This window comes from Coregonus lavaretus (assembly GCF_964263955.1).
Source record: "Coregonus lavaretus genome assembly, chromosome: 1".
NCBI lineage: Eukaryota > Metazoa > Chordata > Actinopteri > Salmoniformes > Salmonidae > Coregonus > Coregonus lavaretus.
This window is the reverse complement of record NC_139988.1, coordinates 13,293,599-13,319,561: the sequence shown is the minus strand read 5'-3', so window position 1 is coordinate 13,319,561 and position 25,963 is coordinate 13,293,599. Positions and strand designations below refer to the sequence as shown.

Below are 25,963 nucleotides of genomic sequence, written 5' to 3'. Positions count from 1 at the left end.
CAGAGGGCGCCATATGGTGCCTGTTGCACGGACACAATCAGGAGGAGGGTGCTTTATTCTTAGTCCGTCAGCGATTCAGTGTATTTATGTGTGTGTTAGGGGGTGGAAAGGTGATTTGAGGTGTGTGTGTGCTACTCTACACAGAACCACTCACAACATTTTTCAATTCTATCACCTTGTCTTTGTTTTTCTATAGCATAACATCAACCATGTACGTAAAGTTGATATTTTGTTTTATTATACCAATGAGAAAAAAAGTCACCAACAACGTTGACAGAGCTGTTGTAAAGGGAAAGGAACATTGCCGCTACCTCGCTCTCCAACTAAGGTGCATGGATAAAGAGGCAAACTGTTGTACACTCTTATAGGCAGGGCTGTGTCAGCAACAATACACCATCCCACTGGGCACATGTTTAACCTAGTCCTGGTGATGTCATCATGGCAGAGCGGTGGGAGAGTTGCTGGGTTAGTATGTCTGGTTGTAGGTTCATTGAATTGCTTTTGAGAATCACAGGCAGACAGACAGACAGGCAGACAGACAGACAGGCGGGTCTCCGTCCCTCCTATCCCTCACTCACCGTTAATGCAGATTATCGCCACCAATACGAACAACATATTAGTGATGACAGACTTATTATGAGAACCATAGAGATCCTATCATTCACTTATGACATTTATAGGATCTCTATGATGTGAGCAGTATCAAATCTTTCACCAGAATAAGCCATGTTATCCTAGCCTGTGCCTGAATGCTGGTCTCTAGCCAACTCCTTATGGAATTGTCATTCCAAGCCAAACTGTTAGGCCTACTGCTGCTAGGTAGCTCTCTCTGCTCTCTCCCTCCCCTCTGTCTGTCCTTGATTGCAGGAGTGAAGTCTGGTGTGCGGGAGTCAGGGTTCCAGCTGCAGCTCATTCACCATAATCACCTCAGCCTTTAAGACCCGGTCAAACTTACCACTCATCGTCAGATCATAGTCAAGACGACCATGTTAGTCTCGCTGCCGACTCAACCTGGTTATTTTTGCTCTTTGTGTTTTTGGCCTGTTCTATTTACTTTTTCTCCTGTGCCACAGATATTTGGAACCTGACTCCTGCCTCCGCTTCACTCCTGCCACCACCATCCTGCTCTCCATTACCGGACCTCTCTTTTGGACTCACCACGGACACTAGGACATTACGGTACCACACCTGCCCTGATCTGGATCTGTTACCCTCCCTGTAACCTGGACTTGCTCTTCCCCTATATTTGGAAACCTGGACTTTGAACATTGTAAATAAACCTGTTAAAACTTCTCTGGCTTGGTGTACTTGTCTGCATTTGGGTTCTTATCCAGTTAAATCATAACACAAACATGAGAACAGCTGCCTAGTCCCTACAGTAAATCACCCGCTAAGACTTGGACAAGCGTAGTATGCCTCATCCTAATCACAGTCACAATACCCGTCATCATCATTGCCAGCCTCCTCCTCATCACCATTACACCCAGCAGTAGAGTCAGTAAGTGGTATCTAAGTGGTCTCCATGAGGGATACACCAAGGAGGCTTCTAATTGGCTCCAGATAAATATATCACAGATTAACTTCCAGGGTCATGCTTTTCAATTAGGAAAATTCATGAACTGAATGGAAATAGAACTCTTGCCAACTCCCAACTCCATAGAGACTGAATACCTCAGGTCAGGTGTGTGATCTGGCCAGAAGACTTGTTAAAGGCCATCTGAGATGTTCTCCATTTTCACAACAACACAATAAACTCATAATAATATTATCTATGTTCATAATAGTGTCAGAATGATACATAGCGGCTCCATCAAGGACAGGAGCATTCAATAACGGCACAAAGCTGTTTCACACACATCATGTCCTCCATTGCTACACTACAGACCTGTCTTGCCTGCCTCCTTTTTTCCTTCCTCTATCAGAGAAGCAATAACAACCCACTGAGTCACCCTGTGGATGGAAGCACAACACTGAGAGCCATCCGCACGCGTCACACACACACACACACAGACACACACAGACACAGACACACACACACACACACACACACACACACACACACAGTGATCCACAGTACTTGGTTTAGGCCAGCCATACTGTGCTGTGAAAAGTGAAAAGTGTACCTGCAGATACATTATAAATGTGTGACAGGATGCGAGAGAGAGAGAGAGAGAGAGGCCTGAAATGGAAACAGACGCGAGAACGCACACACACGGCACGCTGCTTGCTTAGCGAGTACCACTTATTCCCGATTTGGCCCATACCTGCCGCGAACTCGGGACCTCTGACTCACAAACACACGTGACCGTCCTCCCTCAAGCGTCGTAACCGATCGTGCCACCTCAAAAGCTAGCTAATGAGGCGACGTAAGCGGGACACTTCAGGCTAAGCAGTAAGTTTCACACATCCCCATGTGCTACACACACACACACACAACCTCTCACCTGGTCGTCCAATCGGTGTGCCACTATGGTGGCTGCCTCTTCCTGCTCAGAATCGCTGAGGGGTCTGATCCTCAGAGCCACCTGTGAGCGAGAGAGACAGGTAGAACACCACAGGGTTAGAGCTTTCACAGAGAGATGGACAGGGTTAGAGCTTTCACAGAGAGATGGACAGGGTTAGAGCTTTCACAGAGAGATGGACAGGGTTAGAGCTTTCACAGAGAGAAGGACAGGGTTAGAGCTTTCACAGAGAGAGGGACAGGGTTAGAGCTTTCACAGAGAGATGGACAGGGTTAGAGCTTTCACAGAGAGATGGACAGGGTTAGAGCTTTCACAGAGAGATGGACAGGGTTAGAGCTTTCACAGAGAGATGGACAGGGTTAGAGCTTTCACAGAGAGATGGACAGGGTTAGAGCTTTCACAGAGAGATGGACAGGGTTAGAGCTTTCACAGAGAGTAGGACAGGGTTAGAGCTTTCACAGAGAGAGGGACAGGGTTAGAGCTTTCACAGAGAGATGGACAGGGTTAGAGCTTTCACAGAGAGATGGACAGGGTTAGAGCTTTCACAGAGAGATGGACAGGGTTAGAGCTTTCACAGAGAGAGGGACAGGGTTAGAGCTTTCACAGAGAGATGGACAGGGTTAGAGATTTCACAGAGAGAGGGACAGGGTTAGAGCTTTCACAGAGATAATGACAGGGTTAGAGCTTTCACAGAGAGAGGGACAGGGTTAGAGCTTTCAAAGCAAATGGGCTGGGTCCTGGTCAAAAGATGTGCACTTTATAGTTAATAGGGTGCCATTTGGGATGCAACCATATTAACAGCATCAAAGAGATTATTTATTCACACCACAGCAATAGCCTTGATTCTTGATGCCATTCACTAGTCCACAAGAGCAAAGGATAAAGTCAATTATCATTGTCACATAAGCATGAATAAATGTAACTTTAATAAATTAAAACTAATAATTCACAGTTTATAAGCTACATTTAATCATTTAAAACTCCTTTATAAAGTACACCTTAATCATGTGTTACTGTTACCCTGTATTTTTAACACAGTAACCATAACTCCTGTAAAGTCACTGTGACATGTGACTCTCTCCATCTATTGTCCAAGCTCTCTCTTTGTCAAAAAACACTTTTCATGGCAGGGAGCTCAATTATGGTGCAGGGAAGGTGTTTCTGCAGAAGAAAACCTGCTCTCTAGATACAGTATAATTCCTATCACAGCAGGGAGGGACATTATGACACTCAGATGAGACAGACCAAGATATAGACTGATACCCCATCCACACAATTTCAACCATGAGATAATCAGGGCAGCAGCGGTCTCTGAGTTGATACAGTCATACTGAATAGGCCACCTGGTGTGAATGTATTTCCAGATGAATGTAATTGTAGGGCGGTGGTGTTGTTTGTTACTGAAATAGCCAACTTATGTTATGTTATTAGTTACAAGGATGAGGTAGAGAGACATGAGTCAAGTTAACATTTTAGTGGGTAGAAAATATGGTAATGACACGGGTGATACATCTGGGTCTTTACATACATGGACAGATATGTATTAACCCTTTACAGGACCATTCAGTCATACCACCTACAATAGGGATTAATAAGAATCCTTGCAATCACCAGTGCTGTGGAGCTAGTCAGTGTATGACATAGTGGACAAGACAAAAGAGACAGGGAATTGAGTCGTGCCATGTGAATAATTCAGATATGGTATATTACACTGGCTGGAACTACTGGGAAATAATCTATTGACTTATGACATGGAAGGTCAATGGAAAAGGTGAACAAATGTCTCCATATGTGACTGAGGCAAGAGGTACTGTAATAAAAAAGTGAATAAATTGCTTTAGAATAAGTCATGCTCTATTGTCATGTAGACTATAATAAACGTGTATTGTATTTCAGTCCTTCCTTGAATGTGGGATATCTATATAAAATGCAAGTTTGAGTGGCATTCATCTCGGCAACCCACAACCAACGGCATATAGCCTACAGTATAGTCTACACAATGATCTAAAATCACAACAACCACGTGGCAATAAATTAAACTGTCCCCATATAGGTAGGCTATACAACACTACTGTGTCAATAAATTAAACTGTCCCCATATAGGTAGGCTATACAACACTACTGTGTCAATAAATTAAACTGTCCCCATATAGGTAGGCTATACAACACTACTGTGTCAATAAATTAAACTGTCCCCATATAGGTAGGCTATACAACACTACTGTGTCAATAAATTAAACTGTCCCCATATAGGTAGGCTATACAACACTACTGTGGCAATATATTAAACTGTCCCCATATAGGTAGGCTATACAACACTACTGTGTCAATAAATTAAACTGTCCCCATATAGGTAGGCTTTACAACACTACTGTGTCAATAAATTAAACTGTCCCCATATAGGTAGGCTATACAACACTACTGTGTCAATAAATTAAACTGTCCCCATATAGGTAGGCTATACAACACTACTGTGTCAATAAATTAAACTGTCCCCATATAGGTAGGCTTTACAACACTACTGTGTCAATAAATTAAACTGTCCCCATATAGGTAGGCTATACAACACTACTGTGTCAATAAATTAAACTGTCCCCATATAGGTAGGCTATACAACACTACTGTGGCAATATATTAAACTGTCCCCATATAGGTAGGCTATACAACACTACTGTGTCAATAAATTAAACTGTCCCCATATAGGTAGGCTATACAACACTACTGTGGCAATAAATTAAACTGTCCCCATATAGGTAAGCTATACAACACTACTGTGGCAATAAATTAAAATGACCCATATAGGTAGGCTATACAACACTGCTGTGGCAATAAATTAAAATGTCCCCATATAGGTAGGCTATACAACACTACTGTGGCAATAAATTAAAATGTCCCCATATAGGTAGGCTATACAACACTACTGTGGCAATAAATTAAAATGTCCCATATAGGTAGGCTATACAACACTACTGTGTCAATAAATTAAACTGTCCCCATATAGGTAGGCTATACAACACTACTGTGGCAATAAATTAAACTGTCCCCATATAAATAATAACAATAATATGCCATTTAGCGTCATATAGGTAGGCTATACAACACTACTGTGGCAATAAATTAAACTGTCCCCATATAGGTAGGCTATACAACACTACTGCGTCAATAAATTAAAATGTCCCCATATAGGTAGGCTATACAACACCACTGTTCTCGCAGCAATACTAAACAGGTGTGACAGTGTGTACGTAGGCTAAGCAAGTGTATTGCACTTACTGTCAGTTGGTGGTCCTTTGATTCGCCTGTGTCCTTCATGGCCACTGGTGGTTGGAGTATCCTCGACTTGTTAGAAAATAGTGGCAACTAAACTGGACATCGGTCAGACATCCTGCTCAATATACCTGCACGACCCCTCTCAACCCAACTGTATGGCTTGTCCAATGTCGAACTCGATCGACGACGAGAACTGGCCTACAAACCTCTACCTTTCCGCAAAATAGTTCTAATTTATTTACGGTTAAATAGACGCCTATTGCCAAAAGTGCGCTCTTTCAAAACAAGTCTAATATAACCGTGTAAAACGAGTAGCCTACATTCCGTTTAGTCTATTCTGTTTACAGAAATAATTCGGTTGTTCTTTTGCCCATGTCTATGAAGACAGAGAGGATACCGACGAGGATGAGGAAGGAGAATTGGCAGGTGTCCACTGTTGCCTTCCCTTCGCTCTCTCTTCCTCTGACGACTCGTGTGTTGTTCCTGGAGACCCTTAGAGATCACTAGGTAAAGTTTACTCTGAGACGCAGCGGCGCGTAAAGCACCAGAGCAACCAGCTGTTTCTTGGATTTACCGCGGCCCAAAGGACGAGATCTGGTGGATAAATCGATGGCGCATAGAATTGCACAAACAGCTCTCCAAATTACGGTGACGCAATTGCTTGCCCTCGACAGTAAATATAACTTGACTGTCGTTTCCAGACTAAGATATTCAAATATAACATATGTTTATAGATCAAAATGAAATCTGCGGTATTGTAACTGATTCACTGAGGCTTGGCATATGACTAATTTCATACAATAATTATTCTTCATGATTTCTACAAAGGAAACAAAAATGTCAAAATCCCAAAAGACACAGATAGCAAAATACATTTCCTTTAATCAATGAAGACAACCCTAATATAATGATTTATAAATAAAATAACAATAATTAAACAGTAACTCAATCCCGTTAATGAGTTCGGCGTGACTCACTGAGAACATCTCTATTATAGAAAATGCCTTGCTGTTTATATTTGATTGATTCAAGATGACATTTCAGATGGCATGTGGAACATGGTGTTGTTAAGGTGTTCTGTCTCAGACTTCTTTCTCTTCACACACGTCTTTCTCCTGAGAGGGGACACATATATTACAGCATCAGTTTGTGACCACATAATCTACTGTATGTATCTGTAAGTAATTGACAATTACATCAGAAGTAAACCTAGCTTTTTAATGTCACTGAAAGGTAAAAAAAAGACCAACAATCTATGTAATTCACTCCTATTTTCTTATTATAAAATATTTCTGTCATTACTGGGGGGAAAACATATAAATGTTGGTATTTACAGTCAGATTTACAGGTTATTGAGTTTTCATTCTCCAGACTAGCTAACAAACAGTAGCTTTTTATAGTCCCCAATCTTAATGGGCCACTGGACCAAAACAAGGGGCAATTTGTTACCCCTGGACAAAGAGTTGCAGCTCCGTTTGACAGGCAACTATCAGTGGTGATGTCATACAGGCAGGAGGACAGTAACAACTTCAGCAACGACTTCATTTTAAACAAAATCCGGACCCCTCTCACCAGCCGCCTCTAAATGTACAAACCCTTGACAACGTATATCAAACATAACTTGTGTAAAGTCACTGTGACATGAGACTCTCTCCATCTACTGTCCTGAAGTTCTCTAACACTCTGCACGGCAGGGAGCTCAATTATGGCCTGCACTGCAGGCAAGGTGTTTCTGCAGAAGAAGAAAACCTGCTCTCTAGATACACTATAATTACTATCACAGCAGGGAGGGACATTATGACACTCAGATGAGACAGACCCCTGTAGTGATACTTCATCCACACATTATCGACTATGAGATCATCAGAGCTGCCATGGTGCACAGAACAGAGTGTCTGAGTTCATGCTGTTACTGGATACAGTGCCTTGCAAAAATATTCATCCCCTTGGCGTTTTTCCTATTTTGTTGCATTACAACCTGCAATTTAAATTGATTTTTATTTGGAGTTCATGTAATGGACATACACAAAATAGTCCAAATTGGTGAAGTGAAATGAAAAAAAAAACTAATTTCAAAAAATTCAAAAAAAAGAATAACGGAAAAGTGGTGCTTGCATACAGTTGAAGTCGGAAGTTTACATACACCTTAGCCAAATACATTTAAACTCAATTTTTCACAATTCCTGACATTTAATCCTAGTAAAAATTCCCTGTCTTAGGCCAGTTAGGATCACCACTTTATTTTAAGAATGTGAAATGTCAGAATAATAGTAGAGATAATTATTTATTTAAGCTTTTATTTATTTCATCACATTCCCAGGGTCAGAAGTTTACATACACTCAATTAGTATTTGGTAGCATTGCCTTTAAATTGTTTAACTTGGGTCAAACGTTTCGGGTAGCCTTCCACAAGCTTCCCACAATAAGTTGGGTGAATTTTGGCCCATTCTTCCTGACAGAGCTGGTGTAACTGAGTCAGGTTTGTAGGCCTCCTTGCTCGCACACACTTTTTCAGTTCTGCCCACACATTTTCTATATGATTGAGGTCAGGGCTTTGTGATGGCCACTCCAATACCTTGACTTTGTTGTCCTTAAGCCATTTTGACACAACTTTGGAAGTATGCTTGGGGTCATTGTCCATTTGGAAGACCCATTTGCGACCAAGCTTTAACTTCCTGACTGATGTCTTGAGATGTTGCTTCAATATATCCACATAATTTTCCTTCCTCATGATGCCATCTATTTTGTGAAGTGCACCAGTCCCTCCTGCAGCAAAGCACCCCCACAGCATGATGCTGCCACCCCCGTGCTTCACGGTTGGGATGGTGTTATTCGGCTTGCAAGCCCCCCCCTTTTCCTCCAAACAAAACGATGGATTTCTTTCCAGAGAGACATCAAGGCCTGTAACATACTTTGTTTCACGGAAACATGTCTTTCTGGGGATATTCTGTCGAAATCGGTCCAGCCAGATGGGTTCTCAGTTCATCGCGCAGTCAGGAATAAATATCTCTCCGGGAAGCAGAAGGGTGGAGGTGTGTGTTTCATGATTAACGACTCATGGTGTAATTGTAGTAACATACAGGAACTAAAGTCCTTTTGTTCACCCGATCTAGAATACCTCACAATCAAATGCCGACCGTATTATCTCCCAAGATAATTTTCTTCGGTTATAGTCACGGCCGTGTATATCCCCCCTCAAGCCGTTACCACGACGGCCCTCAAACAACTTCACTGGACTTTATGCAAACTGGAAACCACATATCCTGAGGCTGCATTTATTGTAGCCAGGGATTTTAACAAAGCAAATTTGAGGACTAGGCTGCCGAAGATCTATCAACATATCGACTGTTGTACTCGCGTTACTAAAATCCTCAACCATTGCTATTCGAACTTCCGGGATGGTTATAAGGCCCACCCCCGCCCACCTTTCGGCAAATCTGACCACAACTCCATTTTGCTCCTCCCTTCCTATAGGCAGAAACTCAAACAGGAAGTACCCGTGCTAAGGACTATTCAACGCTGGTCTGACCAATCGGAATCCATGCTTCCAAGATTGTTTTGATCACGCGGACTGGGATATGTTTCGGGTAGCCTACGAGAATAACATTGACGAATACACGGATACAGTGACTGAGTTTATCAAGAAGTGTATAGGTGATGTTGTGCCAACTGTGACTATTAAAACCTACCCTAACCAGAAACCGTGGATAGTTGGCAGCATTCGCGCAAAACTGAAAGTGCGAACCACCGCTTTTAACCATGGCAAGGCGACTGGGAATATGGAAGAATACAAACAGTGTAGCTACTCACTCCGCAAGGTAATTAAACTGGCAAAACATCAGTATAGAGACTAAGTGAAGTCACAATTCAATGGCTCAGACACGAGACTTATGTGGCAGGGTCTACAGACTATCACGGACTACAAAAGGAAAACCAGCCACGATGCTGACACCGACATCTCGCTTCCAGACAAGCTAAACACCTTCTTCGCCCACTTTGAGGATAACACAGTGCCACCGACGGACTGTGGCCTCTCCTTCTCCGTGGCCGACGTAAATAAGACATTTAAGCATGTCAACCCCCGCAAGGCTGCCGGCCCAGACGGCATCCCTAGCCATGTCCTCAGAGCATGCGCAGACCAGCTGGCTGGTGTGTTTACGGACATATTCAATCTCTCCCTTTCCCAGTCTGCTGTTCCCACATGCTTCAAGATGGCCACCATTGTTCCTGTACCCAAGAAAGCAAAGGTAACTGAACTAAATGACTATTGCCCCGTAGCACTCACCTCTGTCATCATGAAGTGCTTTGAGAGACTAGTCAAGGATCATATCACCTCTACCTTACCTGTCACCCTAGACCCACTTCAATTTGCTTACCGCCGCAATAGATCCACAGACGATGCAATCACCATCACACTGCACACTGCCCTATCCCACCTGGACAAGAGGAATACCTATGTAAGAATGCTGTTCATCGACTATAGCTCAGCATTCAACACCATAGTACCCTCCAAGCTCATCATTAAGCTCGAGGCCCTGGGTCTGAACCCCGCCCTGTGCAACTGGGTCCTGGACTTCCTGACGGGCCACCCCCAGGTGGTGAAGGTAGGAAACAACATCTCCACTTCGCTGATCCTCAACACTGGGGCCCCACAAGGGTGCATGCTCAGCCCCCTCCTGTACTCTCTGTTCACCCATGACTGCGTGGCCAAGCACGCCTCCAACTCAATCATCAAGTTTGCAGACGACACAACAGTAGTAGGCTTGATTACCAACAATGACGAGACTGCCTACAGGGAGGAGGTGAGGGCTCTGGGAGTGTGGTGCCAGGAAAATAACCTCTAACTCAACATCAACAAAACAAAGGAGATGATCGTGGACTTCAGGAAACAGCAGAGGGTGCACCCCCCTATCCACATCGACGGGACAGCAGTGGAGAACGTGGAAAGCTTCAAGTTCCTTGCCGTACACATCACTGACAAACTGAAATGGTCCACCCACGCAGACAGTGTGGTGAAGAAGATGCAACAGAGCCTCTTCAACCTCAGGAGGCTGAAGAAATTTGGCTTGGCACCTAAAACCCTCACAAACTTTTACAGCTGCACAATTGAGAGCATCCTGTCGGGCTGTATCACCGCCTGGTACGGCAACTGCACCGCCCGCAACCGCAGGGCTCTCCAGAGGGTGGTGCGGTCTGCCGAATGCATTACCGGCGGCAAACTACCTGCCCTCCAAGACACCTACAGCACCCGATGTCACAGGAAGGCCAAAAAGATCATCAAGGACATTAACCACCCGAGCCACTGCCTGTTCACCCCGCGATCATCCAGTAGGCGAGGTCAGTACAGGTGCATCATAGCTTCTATCTCAAGGCCATCAGACTGCTAAATAGCCATCACTAGCACATTAGAGGCTGCTGCTGCCTATTGAAATCACTGGCCACTTTAAGAAATGGAACACTAGTCACTTTAATAATGTTTACATATTTTGCACTACTCATCTCATATGTATATACTGTATTCTATTCTATAATATTCTACTGTATCTTAGTCCATGCCGCTCTGTCATTGCTTGTCCATATCTGTATATATTATAAAATTCCAATCCTTACTAGATTTGTGTGTATTGGGTATATGTTGTGAAATTGTTAGATATTACTTGTTAGATATTACTGCACTGTCGGAGCTAGAAGCACATGCATTTTGCTACACCCGCAATAACATCTGCTAAACACGTGTATGTGAGAAATACAATTTGATTTGATTTGATTTGGTCATTATGGCCAAACAGTTCTATTTTTGTTTCATCAGACCAGAGGACATTTCTCCAAAAAGTACGACCTTTGTCCCCATGTGCAGTTGCAAACCGTAGTCTGGCTTTTTTATGGCGGTTTTGGAGCAGTGGCTACTTCCTTGCTGAGCGGCCTTTCAGGTTATGTCGATATTTGACTCGTTTTACTGTGGATATAGATACTTTTGTACCTGTTTCCTCCAACATCTTCACAAGGTCCTTTGCTGTTGTTCTGGGATTGATTTGCACTTTTCGCACCAAAGTACGTTAATCTCTAGGAGACAGAACGCGTCTCCTTCCTGAGCGGTATGACGGCTGTGTGGTCCCATGGTGTTTATACTTGCGTACTATTGTTTGTACAGATGAACGTGGTACCTTCAGGCGTTTGGAAATTGCTCCCAAGGATGAACCAGACTTGTGGAGGTCTACAATTTTTTTTCGGAGGTCTTGGCTGATTTCTTTAGATTTTCCCATGATGTCAAGCAAAGAGGCACTGAGTTTGAAGGTAGGCCTTGAAATACATCGACAGGTACACCTCCAATTGACTCAAATGATGTCAATTAGCCTATCAGAAGCTTCTAAAGCCATTACATCATTTTCTGGAATTTTCCAAGCTGTTTAAAGGCACAGTCAGCTTAGTGTATGTAAACTTCTGACCCACTGGAATTGTGATACTGTGAATTATAAGTGAGATAATCTGCCTGTAAACAATTGTTGGAAAAATTACTTGTGTCATGCACAAAGTAGATGTCCTAACCGACTTGCCAAAACTATAGTTTGTTAACAAGACATTTGTGGAGTGGTTGAAAAACGAGTTTTAATGACTCCAACCTAAGTGTATGTAAACTTCCGACTTCAACTGTATGTATTCACCCCCTTTGCTATGAAGCCCCTAAATAAGATCTGGTGCAACCAATTACCTTCAGAAGTCACATAATTAGTTAAATAAAGTCCACCTGTGTGCAATCTAAGTGTCACATGATCTGTCACATGATCTCAGTATATATACACCTGTTCTGAAAGGCCCCAGAGTCTGCAACACCACTAAGCAAGGGAAACCACCAAGCAAGCGGCACCATGAAGACCAAGGAGCTCTCCAAACAGGTCAGGGACAAAGTTGTGGAGAAGTACAGATCAGGGTTGGGTTATAAAAAAATATCCGAAACTTTGAACATCCCACGGAGCACCATTAAATCCATTATAAAAAAATGGAAAGAATATGGCACCACAACAAACCTGCCAAGAGAGCCCACCAAAACTCACGGACCAGGCAAGGAGGGCATTAATCAGAGAGGCAACAAAGAGACCAAAGATAACCTTGAAGGAGCTGCAAAGCTCCACGGCGGAGATTGGAGTATCTGTCCATAGGACCACTTTAAGCCGTACACTCCACAGAGCTGGGCTTTATGGAAGAGTGGCCAGAAAAAATCCATTGCTTAAAGACAAAAATAAGCAAACACGTTTGGTGTTCGCCAAAAGTCATGTGGGAGACTCCCCAAACATATGGAAGAAGGTACTCTGGTCAGATGAGACTAAAATTGAGCTTTTTGGCCATCAGGAAAAACGCTATGTCTGGCGCAAACCCAACACCTCTCATCACCCCAAGAACAGAATCATGCTGTGGGGATGTTTTTCATCGGCAGGGACTGGGAAACTGGTCAGAATTTAAGGAATGATGGATGGCGCTAAATACAGGGAAATTCTTGAGGGAAACCTGTTTCAGTCTTCCAGAGATTTGAGACTGGGACGGAGGTTCACCTTCCAGCAGGACAATGACCCTAAGCATACTGCTAAAGCAACACTTGAGTGGTTTAAGGGGAAACATTTAAATGTCTTGGAATGGCCTAGTCAAAGCCCAGACCTCAATCCAATTGAGAATCTGTGGTATGACTTAAAGATTGCTCTACACCAGCGGAACTCATCCAACTTGAAGGAGCTGGAGCAGTTTTGCCTTGAAGAATGGGCAAAAATCCCAGTGGCTAGATGTGCCAAGCTTATAGAGACATACCTCAAGAGACTTGCAGCTGTAATTGCTGCAAAAGGTAGCTCTACAAAGTATTGACTTTGGGGGGGTGAATAGTTATGCACGCTCAAGTTTTCAGTTTTTTTGTCTTATTTCTTGTTTGTTTCACAAAAAAAAATATTTTGCATCTTCAAAGTGGTAGGCATGTTGTGTAAATCAAATGATACAAACGCCCCAAAAAAATCAATTTTAATTCCAGGTTGTAAGGCAACAAAATACGAAAAATGCCAAGGGGGGTGAATACTTTCGCAAGGCACTGTAATCGGCCATCTCATGTGAATGTATGGCCAGATTAATGCCATTGCAGGCTGGTGTTGTTGTTTGTTATGCTACTGAAATAGCCAACTAATTCAGTCATAAGACTTATAAACAACGGATTAATAATAACCCACTGGGCACAAACTGGTTGAATCAACATTGCTTCCACATCATTTCAACAACAAAAATCAATGGATGACGTTGAATCAACGTGGAAAACTGATTGGATTAGTAAAAAGTAATCAACCTAAAGGAAGTTCAGAAATTTTCTATTTTTTTCACTCAATCCCTTCTAACCTTTTTATCTTGCTCCTTAGCTCTCTTCTTCAGCTCAGCCTCCACTATCTCATAGAACTCTGTCTCTGTGCGCGTTGCTCGCTCCTCGGCGCTCTCCTCTCCTTCGCCCTCCTTGGTGTCCTCCTCCTTGCTCTGCTCTGAGCGGCTGCGCTCCTTCAGACGCATCTCACGGTGGCGCGCCTCCAAGATCTTCTCCCGTTTGGTCTCCCGCTCAAACATCTGACCAAAGACACACACAGGGTCAATTCAATAGTACAGATAGGTGAGGAGCGAAAAGAGTAGAATAGAACTGGGCAGGGGTAACCTATGGTCAATGTCACGCCACAATGATCTGGGACCAGGCTAGGGCAGAGATGGATGTTCTGGGGTAGAGGGTGTCTCTCACCGCAGTGGCCAGGGCCTTCTCGTTCCTCTGAAGGGTACACAGCCCTGGGGAGATTTCCAGCAGGGTGGCAGTGCCCAGCTGAGACCCACAGGCCAGGAAGCGCCCGTTATCCTGCACCCGCAGGCTGTACAGAGCCTCATCACACACCTAGAATACAATATAACTTAATTGTCTATCCGAGGGCAGACATTTTCTTTGGCATCACCATACAAGAATTATACCAGCGATAACAACCCAACACAACAAAATGGGGTTTCACAGGGTCATTTAGGCCTGGCAGGTGTTGTGTGAAGGCTGGACGAGGTGTTTTGAGAATATAGACAGGTGTGGAAGGGACATACTTTCAGACTGAGGGTGGGGTCGTTCTGTTTGAAGAGGAAGTCCCACACGTCTAGCGTCCCGTCCATTTTGACGGTGAAGAATACAGAGGGCCGTATTGGACTCCAGCAGCCGTCTGACAGATAGGCCATATGGTATCTATGGCAACCAACAGAGGTCATTTTACATTAGGTCAATATTACAAGAGGGGAGTTGTTTGCCAAATCCCTGCTTATGTGTATTAGAACCGAAAAAGAGTGTTATGAATCTATCTGTGAAGTAGCTATATCATCTACTTTATGTTTCAGAGGGACCCTTTACTTTGTCCACATGATGGACGACTCCTTGATGTCTTCGGACCAGATGCGGGCTGTCCAATCGGCTACGGTCAGGAAGTTCTTGGGGAAGAACGGGTTCCTTTGCAGGGCGTAGACTGGGCCGTGATGACCGCTGTACGTACACACTATCTTCTCTGCCGGGGTCTTGGCCTTCCGGTTACAGGAGACCACCAGCCCTTGCTCTGTCCCCACCATAAACTTTGTGGGCTGAATAAGATTAAGAGAAAACATCATGTTCAATTTTAGATCTTCCTTTTGTACAAATAAAAATACATTATATACTGGATCTCCTACTTTCCAGTTGATACATTTACATTACATTTTAGTCATTTAGCAGACGCTCTTATCCAGAGCGACTTACAGTTAGTGAGTGCATACATTTTTCATTCTGATACAATAAGATGTTAGGCTGATCCATACTCCTAATTAATCAGTGAAACAACAGACGGATACTCCAGTCTAGAGAGCCTCCTCACCATAGTGGTCTCAAACTCCAGTGAGATTGCCCCCAGGGCATTGTCCAGGTTGCCCTTCTTGTTGGGGTCCAGTACCAGCCTCTCTGTAGGCTCGCTCATCTTACGGATGTCCCACCACAGCACCTTTTAGACAGAGACCAGGAGTCAACTCGGGGCCGGTCAGTCACAGTCTACTTGCCTTCAATAGACGTATTATTACATAACTTCTGGCTGCGGCCAAATGGCAGTTTAAGGTCAGAGAAAGTATACCTGTCCCGGACCAAGAGTATCAGACTTCACTGCCCATGAGAGTTTTGTGCCTCCCTGGCCCATTGTGCCTGCTTGGCTTGAGAAAGGGCTAAGGTGACAAAGGCCTTTATTGCTTCTATTGGAGGCGTGGCTCACCTGGCCGTCCGTAGACGCAGAGAAGGTATCGGTTCCAGTCTTTGACTGCAACCAGATGACTTTGTAGACCGGGTCTCTGTGGCTGTGCTCTATTGTGGACATTTCCACCGGCTGGCTCCCCTTGCGAGTGTCCCAATAAGCTGCTCAGACAAATACATTTGACTTAGTGTACATTCACAAACACACATGCACGCGCACACACACACACACACAAGGGTTGGGGTCAATTCCATTTTAATTCCAGACAATTCAGGAAGTACACTGAAATCCCATTTCTCTTCAATTAGGAACATCTGGCATTGGAATTTGGTTTACTTTCCGAATTGACTGGAATTTAAATGGAATTGAACCCAACTCTTACACAGGCACATATAACAATAACACACAATTGAATTTCTGAATTTCATATTGAACTATCAGAGCTTGAACAATATCCTGAGGGAATATACTTCAATGTACAACTAAGAGAGCATCCGGTCAAACCCATCCAGACCTTGGACTTATATAACTCAAAGCATTTTGACATTTACAACAGAAAAACAAAATATTAACTTTAAACAGTAAGACCTTGAGGTAATTGGGACTAATAGATGAAAGACTGTCTGAGAGGAAGACAATGACTTGACCATACAATGTTCTGTGCACTGTACAGGAAACTCCGGACATTGCCTCCGAGCTGACATGAAGCATGATACTTTCTGGGGAATAAAAGGAGAGAACACTGTGCTGTTGAAGGACCCACCGATCTGGCCATTGTAGCTGCCTCCGACCAGGATGTGAGAGTCTTTGGGGTTGTACTCCAGACAGACCAGTAGAGAGACAGGTTTCAGGGTCATCTCTGGCTTATTAGGATTCTCTGAAGAGGCAAGAGGCAACACACGGGATTCAATTGATTACTAGACTTCGTAGTCTACTTTGACTTTCTGAACGACCAATTAAGGTGGAAAATGTGTTAGTCTCACTGCTACAGCTATTGCAAAAATAGTCACTCTGTTAGAAAGAAAAATATAAAATGAAAGATCCTAATGTTTGTCCCGTCAATAAATCTACCAGATTTTAGTCTCACTGCAATGATAGTCACTCTGTTTGTCCCGTTAATAAATCTAGCAGATTTACGCAGAAACAGAGTGCTCCTTTTACTTTGTTCTGCCTGATAGTCACCAGTTGAATCCTGGGTAAGGAATGTTTTATGGATAAATGAAAGAGACGTTTGAGTCTAATAGCTAAGGTCACAAAAAAAAGGAAGGAAGTATTACACCTACCAATGTCCCATATATATGAGTCATAGCTCATGTCTTGAGAGATGTTCTGGAACCCCAGTGAGGAGTAGGCTACAGCCAGTTTACAGCTGCCATCGGGATGCCAGGACAGACAGGTGGCAGTGCGCTTTATCTCGTTCGGGTCTCTGGATGATCAAAACACAAAAGAGATTTAAAACCACTTAGCCAAACTTTTTCAGTGGGGACCCTATTTTTTCCACCAGAATTTCTGGGGACCCCATTTTTTTCATAATTTCTAGCGACTCCACCGCACCCCAAATCTAATGAGACAACCTTAAAAATCGGTAAATTTATATTTTTACATCAACAAATAACTTTCAATTCATTATATTTTCAAAATGAAAACAAACCAATACATGTAATTACAAATCAATAAAAATTAAATATTATATTTCTGAAAAAGGTTGTTATATTGTCCCATACAATAATCTGTACTCTTATTTTTTTGTTCCCTCAAAAAAATGTTTTAACACTGAATACCGACTTTGAATACCACTAACTTAGAGGGACACCAGACACTGGTAATATAGCCTTTAATAACAATAGCATAATTCATGTAATCTATGTGGGCAATAACTACAACCATTGTTGTTGTTATGCAAGTGTAACACTGTTGAACGATAGGTTAATAGATGTCAGGGATGCACCTGAAAACGTTGATGGTTTTGGCAGAGGGCTGCTCCTCTGACTCCTCCACCACCTCCTCCTCTTCAAAGTACTCCTGGTAGATGTTGATGGCATTGTTCTGCTTGATGCAATGCTCCATGTTCTGTGTTAGAACGGGAGGAACAGAGTAGGGCTCTGATCAGAGATGGAAAGGAACACTCCTGTTATTCTCCATCTCTCCCTTTCAGAACTCTGGGACAATGTAGATTTAGGGCCAGTTAAAACCCCTACTCTGGGGTAATGTAGATTTAGGGACAGTTAACACCCCTACTCTTATGATAAGTGCCATGGGATTCTTAGTGACCACAGAGTCAGGACACCCGTTTAACGTCCCATCCGAAAGACAGCAACCTACACAGGGCAATGTTTTTTACCAGAGGAAAGAGTGCCTCCTACTGACCCTCCAACACCATTTCCAGGAGCATCTGGTCTCCCATCCAGGGACCGACCAGGACCAACCCTGCTTAGCTTCAGAGGCAAGCCAGCAGTGGGATGCAGGGTGGTATGCTGCTGTAGGATGTATTATTTATTTATGGTAAAATGAATAAATGTCATACACTAGAGACTAATTCAATAAAATGATATAGAAAACTATATGACCCCGGGCCATGTCGAGGCTACTTGACGGACTGTGATGTCTGACGCACTCACACTGCCCAGCTGCATGATGTCTGACACACTCACACTGCCCAGCTGCATGATGTCTGACACACTCACACTGCCCAGCTGCATGACATCTGACACACTCACACTGCCCAGCTGCATGATGTCTGACACACTCACACTGCCCAGCTGCATGACGTCTGACACACTCACACTGCCCAGCTGCATGACATCTGACACACTCACACTGCCCAGCTGCATGACATCTGACACACTCACACTGCCCAGCTGCATGACGTCTGACACACTCACACTGCCCAGCTGCATGATGGTGCTGAAATAAAGCTCGTCTTTTTCCACTTTCTTCCTGAAGCGGATGGTCTGCTCCATCTCCTGAGGGTTGACGTCCTTGGGCCAGCCTCCCTCCACATGGTTTATCCCCCTGGTGTCCGACTCAAAGCGCTCTGTGTTCACCTATAAAAGACAAGAGCCAGGCAGGTCAGGCAGGATTCAGCACAAAAGGCTGTAGTGGCCTAGTTACAGACAGACAGTTTGAATAAATACTGTTGGAGTGAAATGTACATAAGCTGCCAGATGCTGCTTATTATCTCATAATGATGCAGAAGCTGTTTTTATCTAACACAAACTTTGCTGATATCATGACACTCAACATACCCAATTAAAATTGGTGTGTGTTGCTCAAGTCTTGTGAAATGTTTAGGTTGTGTAATAAATTATAATACACATAACAGGTAATGATCAAATCTATTTACTTGTCGTCCATTTTTATGTTACAGGTGACAGGTTGTTAGTCTACAATGCTCACCTCATGCTCGGACATCTCTTGTGTGCACTGTATGGGAACATCGCAAGGGTCTCTCTCAATGAAGCTGGATGCCAGAGAAGGATCAGGGAGGATGTCCACATGCAACTCAGCAGACCGATCAGAGAAATTACACTGTCGCCCAAACTCGTTGCGCTTCTTGGTGTACACATGAACTATCTCCATTGTGAGTGCTGTCGGGACATAGATATGAGAGAGAGGTTTGATTCAGGTTAGACTATGGGCCTACATGTTTATCTACCAACACAAGTCAAGGATTAATTAACCTGATGATGGGAATTAACACAAACAATAGAAAAGGTGTAGTGACTGGATGAATATTACACTTTACAGGGACACAGGGTAACTGCCCTTCATGAAAATAATTAACCATATTCAAAAGGGGAGGGGAGGTTACCTGAGTTACCACATTACAAGAGTTATCTATTAGTAGAGAAGTGCAGTCCTCAGTGTACTAACGTTGTCGTTAGCTAGCTAACGTTTGTCAGCCTGAAGATGCATGGGTAGCTAGCTAGATAACGTTAATCAATCATCACTTGAGCCAGAGTATCATGTAGCTAGCTAGCTAAATTAGCTAACATGGCATTCTTATTGTTTTGAATGTTCAAATCAAACGACTGTCAATAAACTGAAATTATAATGCAATATTCCTACCTTTCCCCTTGAGGATACAAGATAATGAAATGAAGCGTCAAAACTCCCGGCCGTATCCTCAAATGTTAGGATTTTCCAAAACCAGCAGTAGTTTACCGTATCCTAGCAACACATCCCCCGCCCCGTCTGATAGGACCGCCCACATTAGGAGAGTCAGTGGACCAAAGCCTGCTCTGCACAGGAGCTCGGCAGCCCATAGTCATTTGTCTAACCATGCAATTACATTACAATTACTAACCATTTACATTTACATTACATTTACGTCATTTAGCAGACGCTCTTATCCAGAGCGACTTACAAATAGCATTTAAGTCATTTAATTGAAGCCCACACCTGTGTGACTAACCAAGTCGTCATAACATTTACCCAAGGCTTGTGGTCTTTCACATCCACTTAATTATGCAGTGGTTAGAGGCATTGTCACAGTGAGGTTAGTCACACTTTCATTTTTGGACTTAAAAAATAAGTGCACAAAGCATTAACAGAATGAAGATACACCAAACACATGAGAATATTAGCTACTCAAAAGTATTTTATTAACTCACAACTACACCCTATCTCTGAGGATACATACAAATCAATCTCCACTCTCAATGGTTGTAGACGGTGCTACTTCACATGGACTCAAACTGAAAAATAAACCAACATAAAATAATATAACAAAACCCTATAGAATTAAACATTAACTGACGATAGATTAAAACAGAATGTTCATTAAGGGTATGATTATATGTTTTCTCAAAATGGAAGACAATTATCATTAGTCAGGTTAAAACCGCTATCTGTCTGAACACAATTTCTCCCACCATGAGTTTTCAGCAGCTTCCAAGTCATGACCAAAACTCAAGTTGATATGGTAATATTACAATATACATACAACTGAATGCCATCATTTAACAATGGCCTCTGAAAAAACATCTGATATTGTGGCAGAGCAACTTTCTCCTAAGGGCTTTATTGGTTTAAACCATGCTACAGATATCACACAACCCGTGGCACATTAGAACACCCTAAAATAAAATATGAATACTCCAAAATAAGACAATATGTTATCGTATAAGTTATATACAAAAGTCAAGTTGGTCTGAAACAGACACTACAGTGTATACGTGCTTCAGTTACTGTATGTGTACAAATTATATTTGTAACATGTCTTAGTCTGTTCAAATGATAAAATCCTGTGTCAGACACTGTGCAGGACTTTCTGAATGGAGAAAAGCACGCAACACAGAGCGGTATCTGTGAAAGATCAGTGTAGGGCATAGTGTAGGGAGGGCATAGTGTAGGGAGGGTATAGTGTAGGGCATAGTGTAGGGAGGGCATAGTGTAGGGAGGGTATAGTGTAGGGCATAGTGTAGGGCAGGGTTCTTCAATTCCGGTCCTGGAGGGCCGAAACACTTCTGTTTTTTATTTCTACCTGGTAGTTAATTGCACTCACCTGGTGTCCCAGGTCTGAATTAGCCCCTGATTAGAAGGAGAGGATGAAAAACAGAGGTGTTTCGGCCCTCCAGGACCGGAATTGAAGAACCCTGGTGTAGGGTATAGTGTAGGGTATAGTGTAGGGCATAGTGTTGGGAGGGTATAGTGTAGGGAGGGTATAGTGTAGGGCATAGTGTAGGGCATAGTGTTGGGAGGGTATAGTGTAGGGCATAGTGTAGGGAGGGTATAGTGTAGGGCATAGTGTAGGGCATAGTGTTGGGAGGGTATAGTGTAGGGCATAGTGTAGGGAGGGTATAGTGTAGGGCATAGTGTAGGGCATAGTGTTGGGAGGGTATAGTGTAGGGCATAGTGTAGGGAGGGTATAGTGTAGGGAGGGTATAGTGTAGGGCATAGTGTAGGGAGGGTATAGTGTAGGGAGGGTATAGTGTAGGGCATAGTGTAGGGAGGGTATAGTGTAGGGCATATTGTTGGGAGGGTATAGTGTAGGGCATAGTGTAGGGCATAGTGTAGGGTATAGTGTAGGGCATAGTGTAGGGTATAGTGTAGGGCATAGTGTAGGGAGGGTATAGTGTAGGGCATAGTGTAGGACATAGTGTAGGGTATAGTGTAGGGAGGGTATAGTGTAGGGCATAGTGTAGGGTATAGTGTAGGGCATAGTGTAGGACATAGTGGAGGGTATAGTGGAGGGTATAGTGTAGGGCATAGTGTAGGGTATAGTGTAGGGTATAGTGTAGGGCATAGTGTAAGGCATAGTGTAGGACATAGTGTAGGGTATAGTGTAGGGCAGTGTTGGGCCACTATCCCAGGCCCTACCATACAGTCAGGGTTGGGTTTGTGCTTCACAAGGTTTAGGTCTGAGGTGTATGTGGAAACATAGAACTACTATTATGGTATATACAGTATGTGTCGTCTGTAGTCATGGAGGAAAAGGGAGGACCCTTCGACAGTGGACACTTTCCAGTTCTAAGAGTGTGAATGTCATTTCTGATGTCCTTGTTCTTGGCCAATTTCATCAAATACAAATGGGTTGGAGTATCAAGTATCAACACTCATAATATGGTCCCTCCTTTTGACTTAACAGTCATAGTATGGTCCCTCCTTGTGACTTAACAGTCATAGTATGGTCCCTCCTTGTGACTTAACAGTCATAGTATGGTCCCTCCTTGTGACTTAACAGTCATAGTATGGTCCCTCCTTGTGACTTAACAGTCATAGTATGGTCCCTTCTTGTGACTTAACAGTCATAGTATGGTCCCTCCTTGTGACTTAACAGTCATAGTCCTACAGTCGCTATTACTGAGAATAGGGAGAGGTTATAGGCACAAAAACATATCTGAACAATAGTATGAAAAATGTATGCACTCACTAACTGTAAGTCGCTCTGGATAAGACTGTCTGCTAAATGACTAAAATGTAAAATGTAGATCATTATAAAAGTCATTTCCTGTAAAAGTTGCTATTGTCTCGTCGGAGTGAATGAATCAAGCTAGTGTTTTTAAAATAAATCATTATTATTACCATTTCCATTTTCATATATTTTTTTCAACAGTACTACACAAAGAGCTGGGAAATACGAGGACTCACATACTGAATTGGTAGCCTAAGGACCTGTTGAAAGTTTGATGTCATAGGTCAAATTAAATTAAAATAAAAAATGTGATAATTTCTCTATCTTACATTTTCAAAAGTCTCGCCTAAAACAAATGCAGCAGACAAAGCAAAAGATTGGAATCTAAAGCTTTTAGAAAAGTGACATGTTATTTCCAAGATAACTTAGGCAGAAAGAAATGTGACTACACCTTCAGACAGTGGACACAACATGCTATGTGGAATAGTAGGGCTTTGTATTGTTCCAGACAGCGAGGGAGAACTGGAACACAGAAATAGAATGAATAGAATCACACAATAGAATCATTCTAATTCTATGGGCTGGAGTCATGGTGACTAAGACATAGACACTGGGCTCTGGGGTTTGGGATGGGACGACTGTGTGTGTGACACTTTTCCTCATATCAGGCCTTGGTCCAGTCCAGTGAGTTGGGCGAGGAGAGGGTCCGTGCAGAAGCCACAAAGTCACATACTGCTGGAGTAGTTGTGTGTGTGTGTGTGTGTGTGTGTGTGTGTGTGTTCGCCCGTTTGAGAAACCTCTTGGAGATGGCAGAGATGAAAGAGAGGAGAGAGGGCGGGAGGAGCAGCTCTATGCCTGGAAATCATTCCCAAAGTGTCTGATCTGGTCCTCAGTCATGGACAGGTATGTAGCCCTCATGCTGGGGGAGTACTGTGGGAAACAGAATATCAAAGGACACAATTAGAGACAACACCAGGTAACATATAGTGAACAACAACAGTATAGAAGAACACAGGACTCTTTCAGGACAGTATTTAGCCAGCTAGACAGGAAGGAAGGGGAGGTGGGTGAAGACAATAGGTGGCTAATCCAAGCATTCTAACACATCAGTTGAGGGGACTGGGAGTCAGACAACACTGTAGGCCCCTCCTTATGGACCAAGCCTTCTCAGACAGTAGGTGAAACAGGGAGAATACCATGACTCTAGAATTCTATATCACCAGACCACGCATGACGACAAGCCTGACGCTCAGCACCTCATGGCGGTAACAGCTATAGAATTACACAGAGGGAAGTTTTACGGCATGCACACATAGGGCTGCCGATGTGTCTCTGAAAACATGTCCCAACCCAGGGAGGAGACGTGAGGATAGGGTACACCACCACACTCCCAACAGCGGGGGGAGACTGGGTCAAACATACAACTGGAATGATGACGGTGAGGATGATGATGTCATGAGGATGATGTCATCAACAGTAAGGTTGGTAGTTCAAAGCCATGCCAGATGTGAAATAGAAAACACAGTACCAAAATGAAAATGGAGGTATATAAAAAGGAGATGATTTGAAATAAAGGCAAGGGGGAAGCAACTGGGAGTCTATCTTATCCTTCAGACAACAGAGAGGTCGAAAGACGAGCAGAAAACAACTTACTCCGTTTCTAAATGGCTGAGCGTAAACCTCCAAAAGTTGATTAAAAAAAGAAGAAAGAAATGAAATACAAACAAACACATAAACAACGAACAAACAAATAAACAATATAAAATAAGCTGTTAGCTGAAAACGCCCCGCAGAAGTATGTCCAGAGGACACCACATGACATTATCAGTATGATCATCATAGCCTCTTGGCGGTGGTAGAGAGATTGGGCAGGGAAAACACCGAGGTAGATACGGTATAACAATTAATTATGCATCCCAAATGGCACCCTATTCCCTATATAGTCCACTGCTTTTGACAGGAGCCCTATGGGTGCCATTTGGGACTCAGCATTAGTCTCAGGTAATAAACCTTACATTCAGTCAACTATAAAAACGTAATCCCATGTTAGATTTAAACAGACTCAGATGCATGAGGTATGTCTCTTTATGAAATTCCATTAGGCACAGCAGGCCTTTGAAAGGAGACAGGAGAGGCCAATGGATCTAAATAGCTGCCATTACGAGGCCTCAAAGGGAAGTGAATGTATCATGAGGACCAGGGAGAGAGAGAGAGAGAGAGAGAGAGAGAGAGAGAGAGAGAGAGAGAGAGAGAGAGAGAGAGAGAGAGAGAGAGAGAGAGTGAGAGAGAGAGAGAGAGTGAGAGAGAGAGAGAGAGAGAGTGATAGAGAGAGTGATAGAGAGAGAGAGAGAGAGTGAGAGAGAGAGAGAGAGAGAGAGAGAGATTGATAGAGAGAGAGAGAGAGAGTGATAGAGAGAGAGAGAGAGTGATAGAGAGAGAGAGAGAGAGAGAGAGAGATAGAGAGAGAGAGTGAGTGATAGAGAGAGAGTGAGAGAGAGAGAGAGAGAGAGAGAGATAGAGAGACCTTTAGAGAGAAGTAAAGTGACCAACTAGGGACTAACACCTGTGAGATCTTCCCCTGGGCATTAGTCTAAATAACACGCTTCCATCTCATCTTAAATTCATGAACATGTACACTACAGAATACCCATGTTAAACTTCTCTCTCATTGTCCTATTCCTTCTGTAAAGAGTCAGCAATCTACACTTATGGTAGATAGACCGCTAAAGGCACAACGTTAGCAGAGTGCTCTCTGATATGTGATCAAAATGATGATCATGATCAAAATCCTTACTGGAAATACGTTATCATGTGGACGTCATATCTTGTGAAAAACTAACTACAACAACCATTTAAGCAACTTAAAAGTAACACTGACTTGAGCAAGTTAAGGAAGGCATCATGTAGAGAGAGCATCATATGGGGGAACTCTTTACCAGAGTTGACAGTACAAAAAGAAAATAGACAGGAAGAAGTCCTAGCGGGTCACTGAATCAGAATTAAACAACAGAACAGAAATCCTGGTGATGAGAGAAAGATAAGTATTACAATGCTGATTGACTTGATAGTATGTGGGAGAGTGGTATCAGGGTTGGGGTCAATTCAATTTCAATTTAGTCATTTCAGGA

General features: G+C 43.2%; 3 protein-coding genes across 3 annotated transcripts in view; all 3 read right to left on the bottom strand.

Moving 5' to 3' along the window:
- Window positions 1–5,774, bottom strand: part of LOC311126892 (kinesin-like protein KIF19) — a gene marked incomplete at both ends in the record, with an annotated part of 86,939 nt that extends 81,165 nt beyond the window's left edge. Inside the window, 2 exons of the mRNA XM_084158584.1 lie at window positions 2,445–2,525; window positions 5,736–5,774. Coding sequence (XP_084014710.1) covers window positions 2,445–2,525; window positions 5,736–5,774 — 120 coding nt within the window. The remainder of the gene's footprint in view (window positions 1–2,444; window positions 2,526–5,735) is intronic.
- A 1,000-nt stretch (window positions 5,775–6,774) lies between these two features.
- dnai2b (dynein, axonemal, intermediate chain 2b) lies at window positions 6,775–19,558 on the bottom strand (the record flags this gene model as incomplete). Its single annotated transcript, XM_084169656.1, has 12 exons — window positions 6,775–6,847; window positions 14,100–14,318; window positions 14,485–14,631; window positions 14,826–14,961; window positions 15,124–15,347; window positions 15,617–15,739; window positions 16,001–16,140; window positions 16,743–16,856; window positions 17,263–17,405; window positions 17,928–18,049; window positions 18,862–19,023; window positions 19,376–19,558. 12 exons carry the CDS (start codon window positions 19,556–19,558, stop codon window positions 6,815–6,817), a joined length of 1,746 nt encoding a protein of 581 aa, XP_084025782.1. The 3' UTR covers window positions 6,775–6,814.
- A 3,716-nt stretch (window positions 19,559–23,274) lies between these two features.
- LOC311121350 (protein tweety homolog 2-like) overlaps window positions 23,275–25,963 on the bottom strand; it is a gene marked incomplete at its 5' end in the record, with an annotated part of 99,808 nt that continues 97,119 nt past the window's right edge. Inside the window, 2 exons of the mRNA XM_084157950.1 lie at window positions 23,275–23,765; window positions 24,489–24,515. Of these exons, the coding sequence (XP_084014076.1) occupies window positions 23,685–23,765; window positions 24,489–24,515 (108 nt within the window). The 3' untranslated portion in view covers window positions 23,275–23,684. The remainder of the gene's footprint in view (window positions 23,766–24,488; window positions 24,516–25,963) is intronic.